This window comes from Spea bombifrons, chromosome 2, assembly GCF_027358695.1.
Source record: "Spea bombifrons isolate aSpeBom1 chromosome 2, aSpeBom1.2.pri, whole genome shotgun sequence".
Lineage (NCBI taxonomy): Eukaryota > Metazoa > Chordata > Amphibia > Anura > Pelobatidae > Spea > Spea bombifrons.
Window position 1 is genome coordinate 9,582,820 of NC_071088.1, and position 5,831 is coordinate 9,588,650.

A 5,831-nucleotide genomic window follows, 5' to 3' on the forward strand; every position below is an offset into this window, starting at 1 on the left:
GCTTTATCAGGTCCAGCTACATTAAGCCAAGAAACTGTCTGTAACCACGGTCCCTGCTGTAATTGCTTTATTGCGTTAGCCAAGTAAACATATCTTCCAGCCCTCACTAGTGAATATAACCGAGCATTTTCAACAAAAGCTACGCGACATCCCACAAGATGACTCTGGTGTGAAGATGGAGTAAGAGGGGGAGATAAGGACACAGCCCACCACATGCAGGTACAATGGCAAAAATACAAACAAGAACAAGACCGGTTTAAACACATTTTTATATAAAACGGTGCAGTATTTGTTTTGTGGTTGACAGCACTTTCTAGTCACAAAGTGTAGTATTCAAACAGACAAATGCAACAGAAATGTCTTAAAATGAACTGCATATGAGCGGAAACAAGTTAGGCCAGGCCACAAAACTAAGTGCATTCAAGGTATAGTAATGCCCACGGGTCACTGAGCAATCCCGATCACGCCACAAGCCAGTCTGCCACCAGCGTTCCCAGTCACCTTGCTCTCATCATTTCCACCTTTGCCCAGGTCATCTTTCTTCTCATGGACCTATTAATGAAACAAAAGGGGAAACAAGTTGTTGATCAACACAGCTTGCACCAGCTTGTTACTTTTATAAAAGAAAATTGAAAGGCAGAACAGCACTGCAGGTATAGGGATTTTCAAGGTTTCCCCGTAGACAAAGATCAGGCAGCCGACAGGAAGGGGGGGGGTTGTGTCTAACAGGACAAATACCTGCCTACGATACGGGGCAATATCTTCATAGTTTGGAAGGCAGTGTAAGAGACTACTAGAGAACGCAGCCGGATAGAAGCATTGGCTTCCAGATTTTGCCATGTTAGAAGCAGGACAAGTCCCAAGAGGCCAGTTAATTATCAGTACAGGATTTAGAAGAGACTACGGGATCTGCTGGATAAATCCACCATCTGGAGAGGACACAAGAATATTCCTCAAGATTAAAAGATCAGCTACAGTCCAGTTTACCCAGGTATCTCGTAAAGGACAACACTGCAGGAAGTACTTATTTACAATGCTTCCTTTCACCCCTTTTGATGCCCTTAGGGCATAGCGGTAGGTCCTTTTGCCAAGACGTCCCGACTTTGTTACAGCAGCAGGGACATCGCCTTAATGCTACACGGGAGACCAGTCTGCCCCTTCCATTCTCTATAGAAGGCAGCATCGCTAAATTCCTGGTAGCGGTCACAGCCGACAGCCAGCAGAAGTTCACTCAATGTCAGAGACTTAGCCCTGCATTGCTAAATGTAATACTAAGAAGGACACTGCCAGCTGATCAGTGTGATTAGGATGAGAGAAAAGTGAGAATTAAAGCAAAATAAGAAATATATTGGGAGCCCCCCTCCCCCCATCCCATGTATAACAGGTCCCCAGAAGGGTTCTTGAGTCATGAGGATGGTGCGTTTGGACAAGAAGTTTATGAACTATTACTTAGACTTTGCAACAGAGCCACTGGAAAAGGTATCAGCAAATCACTCTTCTAGAAATGCATTTATAGGATTATATATTGTGCGTAAACTTACCACAGTGGTGCGTCCAATAATAGAGAAGGGACCAGTAAGTGAGATAATGTTATCGGTAAACTCGATGTTAGCCACTCCATCTTCACCGGCAGTAATATTTCCAAGATCTCCAACATGCCTGCAGAAAATAACCCACCCGTGATAACTCAGAACAACCCTTCTATAAAGATAACCATTTTCACATGTTATTTCCACTTAAGACAATTGTGCGCAGCGGCAGCAGCCATGATCACACAGATGCATGAAGTATACATGCAGTTGGTTGACATTACTCAGATTCCAATACATTATACTACTTATACTTCCTGGTTCTAGTGGAGACAGCTAGGAGAGGGGAGGAAGAACAACTCCTTTTCTAATCCCAATAAGGCTACATGGGAAGAAAGATATACCTGCATCTTGGATAAACAGGGCCAGGGTGGCCTCTGCAAAAAAACATTTCACATGTATGAATGTGCAATAGTGCAGAAAGTCACCAAAAGTTCATTTCAAAAGACAAATTGGTTAAAGGGGGTATTTGGTTAAAAGAAGATCTCCAGAGGGAGACAGGAGAAGGAAGAGAAGAAACTCCTTTTACTAGCATGAAGGAGACCTAGAACTGCCATAACTGCTTACGCTGCTTTGAGAAACAGCCATTACCTTTCTTCGTCGGCTGGTCCGCCATGAGTCTTGTTGTGTGGGTTAAAGTGCGGTCCGGCACTTATACAGCCTGAAGAAGCAAGGAAAAACACAATCCAGATTAATCATAATTTAGTACGGCCCGTATCGCCGGTAACGGCATTGTTTGCATCTATAACAAATCCAGAGAAGACTTACCGTTAGTGTTATCGCCAAACGCATGAATATGAAAGCCGTGTTCTCCAGCTGTCAGTCCTTCGATTTTTCCCTCAATCTTGACAGGCTCATTACCCTGCAGATCAGAAAGGTCACAAGACATTCGCCCATTAATCTATGCCGGGGATAAGCGATCGTTCACCGCAACTAACCGGTTTATCTGCCCCAGCAATGCTTGCCAGTGTAAGCTGCCACATACTCCATACCCATATTTATAGCCTGCGGCACATTCAAATTACACTTCAACTTGTGGAAGGCTCAATAAAATGTGAATAGTGACAGTTTTAAGAAGTCTGGCGCATCGTTATGTTTATTTCTCCTACAATGTAATTTCCGTGAGCATAACTGAACCCAAGAGGAAGACCAATGCCGAGGAAACCAGGATTATACAGAGTGCCCGGCGCAGGCTGGACTCGGACGCTGCACAATAATGTTATGAGGCAGACGGGTAATTAAAACCTTTCCCTGATGTACCCGTGTATAAGAAGATACACATCGCACTGCCCGCCATGCTGCCACCACATATCTCCTACAGACATCAGACTGCCTCGCAGAAAGCACTAACGTTACGGTAAGAGTAAGCAGATCAGGGACGCACGGCGTCAGGCCAAGTGCTGCAGGTAGAGGTATATTTTCTTTTCCTTTCTATGAACCATGTAATTGAGCAAGGATTCAGAGTTGTGGCTTATTTGGGCTCCAGAGTTGTGAACCCAGGGAATCGCCAAATCCTTGGAGCCCGCTTTGCAGCCATATCGTAGCATTCGTCTGCAGGGGTTAATCAATAAGCCATGAGCAGCGGCTTACAGACCGGCAGATATATTACATTCTGTATCCTACGAAGAATCACGTTAACCGGATCATGCACCTAAAACACCAAGACAGCGTAAACGGGCAAGCAGCGCCAGCGTTCAGGGGCTGCGGGAACAGTCACGTGTCTCAGCGCCTCTCTGTAAACCGTTACTGCGTAGGCTCACGGTCACTTTTGTGTACTTTGGACCGGGGTTAACTAAACAGAACTAGGTGAAAGTAGCAACACGTGACGAATCACGCTGTACCAACACAACATGCTAACATTAGCAGCCCGTGTAGGATCGCCACGGTTCCTTAAAGCCGCACAAAGCATAACGTGCAGCAGAGAGTAACGAGAACAATCCGCGGATCCATTACCCACAGGAGACTCCTCGCAGGTTATGTAACCAGACCCCCGGTGCTCGCCAACAGTCAGGGAGCGGCCCCAGCGATAGGCAAACCCTGCACTTGGGCAAGAGGGACTAAACGCGGGCTGCCAGATCCGGCTACAAAACGGCAATATGTGAGCATCCATACTACAGGTCAGCGGGGGTACCCTCAAACCGCAACCGTACCCCACATCCAGCCAGCAAGATCCCCCCGACATGGCAGCATCCGGTCACGCTACCAGATCAAAAAAATGCAACTTTATCAGCATGACACACGGGCCTGACTCAGCAGGGTCACGTCAGATAACGCACCTGGCAAGGGAATCGCTTCCATTACCCAGCAACCCAATCAGACGCCCATCCGATAAACTCTACGGTGCATGAGACGGCATGAATGGTTACCCGAATAACGCTGCAGACCGGATCATATCCGATCACTGACAGCGGCTATAGAGACGGATGTCGTCACACGGAAATTTGCTTCAGCATAACACCGTGCAATCGGATACAGACTGACAGCCGTGTCACCGCGAGCCGATAGCGCAAAACGCATTATTATTATTTAAACGGTAACGTCACATCATGCTGCCCGACCCACGACAGCTACACCCCCGTAAACGCGCAGCATTGAGCCCGCCATGATTGGTGAGGGCAAGGTGCGCAAGTGCCTCAGCGGCGGACAGCTGGGTAGCAATGACACAGCAAAACCCACAGACAGCTCCCGCAATCTCATGGGTCACAGAACCGAAACACACGCTTGCCTCTTGCTCGAAGCGGATCACCCCGTGCACTTCGCCGGTCCCCTTCAACACACAGATCGCCTTCACCATGACTGCGGTAATCGTAACAGCGGCCGCGAACGTACTGCGTGTGAACGTTCGTACTGCAACGATCCCTAAAAGTGATAGTATCGGCCAATCACAGCAGACTTTCCTGTCACGCGGTACGAGATACGAGCCAATGGGATGTGTGGTGTGGCACGTCACGTGATCTGTGAGAGGCGCGGCGGTTTGTGGGTTTACTTATGTTATGTAACGGCGAGCGGGGTTGGTCGAGGAGGGCTGGGTGTGGCGTATAGCGGGGTATCCTGAGGTTAATCGAGGGTGGGGTTTCTACGTTAAGACCATTAACCCCTTCAGTCCTGGGTTTAAATACACTAAAGACGTACGTTTTTTTGCCATTTTTTAATAAAAGAAAGAAAAATAGGTCTTTCATTGGAAACAATAGAAACATGCAATAAGTGATAATTTTGAGCTAGTATGGGGGGAAAAACTAATTTGTACTTTTCTTAGAATATCTTAACCAGTTTGGGGGTAGTGACCATGGGTGTGGGGGGAGTATACTTTTTAGATGTAGCGCTAAAGCAACGGGATGCAATTGCTTTATTATTATTATTTCTTTTTTATTTTCGTTTAGCACCGTTATTTTTGTCGATCTCTCGTAAATCGTGTGTATGCTGGTGATGTCATAATGAAATCACTTAGCTCACTGTATCACTTATATTTTCTTCTTTATTTTATTGGTCATTTTTATTTAGATTTTGTTTAAAACAAAAAAAAAAAAAACAACTCTACTAGACAATTACCCCTGCTCCTTATTTTACCTTGTCTTGCCTTGTGCTAACCAATAGTCTTCATCACCCAGCTGGACACCCTGACTAATGGAGGAACGGACTTCATTAGCATTGCCGTAAAGAATCAGCTCAGTGTGGCGGGAACCTGATTTAACCCTGATGAGTCCCAGCTTTCTTGCTCCAACCTCAGGGTAGCAGGGCGAACGCTTCATTTTCTCTGCAAATATGTCTGCAATATTGGGGGGGGGGTTTAGGGTACTTTCTCAAAAGAGAGGAGCCACGGAGACAGTCTCTCCCTCATTCCTCCAATCGGTAGAGTGAGTGTGCCCGGAAGCTCCGCCCCCTTTGCAGAAACATGCCGGCAGTCAGGACTGAACACACGGTGACAAGTGTAAGACAGAAGAAAGAAGACAAAACAAGAGAAGAAGCACAGTCGCGTGAAAGGAGACAGGGGCATGGGAGTGGGGGGGAAAGTGTGGCCTATAATCGTGACAATGCGGTATATTCACAGAGACAAAGACATGGCCACTTCCTGAATGCTTCATTTCAAGTGGTTGGAAGCGGGATTCCATCGGTCACCACCCTTCCCTGCCAAGGAAATGTTCACAAGCCAAACTGTTTAAAGGTGCCCGTGTGTACACGTAAGGTTTTGGAGGGGCATCTTCCCTGAAAACACAAAAAAATCTGATAAATGTTAATCAGGAA

The 5,831-nt window shown here is 46.6% G+C and overlaps 1 protein-coding gene across 2 annotated transcripts; it reads right to left on the reverse strand.

Moving 5' to 3' along the window:
• Positions 1 to 253: 253 nt before the first annotated feature.
• On the reverse strand, positions 254 to 4,451 carry SOD1 (superoxide dismutase 1). 2 transcript variants are annotated; one of them, XM_053456704.1, is made up of 5 exons: positions 4,315 to 4,451; positions 2,358 to 2,451; positions 2,181 to 2,250; positions 1,542 to 1,659; positions 254 to 552 (listed from the first exon to the last, which is right to left on the reverse strand). In XM_053456704.1, exons 1-5 carry the CDS (start codon positions 4,381 to 4,383, stop codon positions 445 to 447), a joined length of 459 nt encoding a protein of 152 aa, XP_053312679.1. In that variant the 5' UTR covers positions 4,384 to 4,451; the 3' UTR covers positions 254 to 444. The 2 variants fall into 2 exon arrangements, with proteins under 2 accessions (XP_053312679.1, XP_053312678.1); XM_053456703.1 differs by having other exon boundaries at positions 4,309 to 4,451.
• Positions 4,452 to 5,831: the final 1,380 nt, after the last annotated feature.

What these genes read in the sequence shown, in the direction of transcription:
- SOD1 (XM_053456703.1), bottom strand. Translation starts at nt 4,383, where the DNA reads ATGGTGAAGGCGATCTGTGTGTTGAAGGGGACCGGCGAAGTGCACGGG. An exon ending in GCTTCGAGCAAGAGGCAAGC is followed by an intron (nt 2,452 to 4,308) that starts GTGTGTTTCGGT and finishes TCTGATCTGCAG; the next exon opens with GGTAATGAGCCTGTCAAGAT. An exon ending in TTATTGGACGCACCACTGTG is followed by an intron (nt 553 to 1,541) that starts GTAAGTTTACGC and finishes TTTCATTAATAG; the next exon opens with GTCCATGAGAAGAAAGATGA.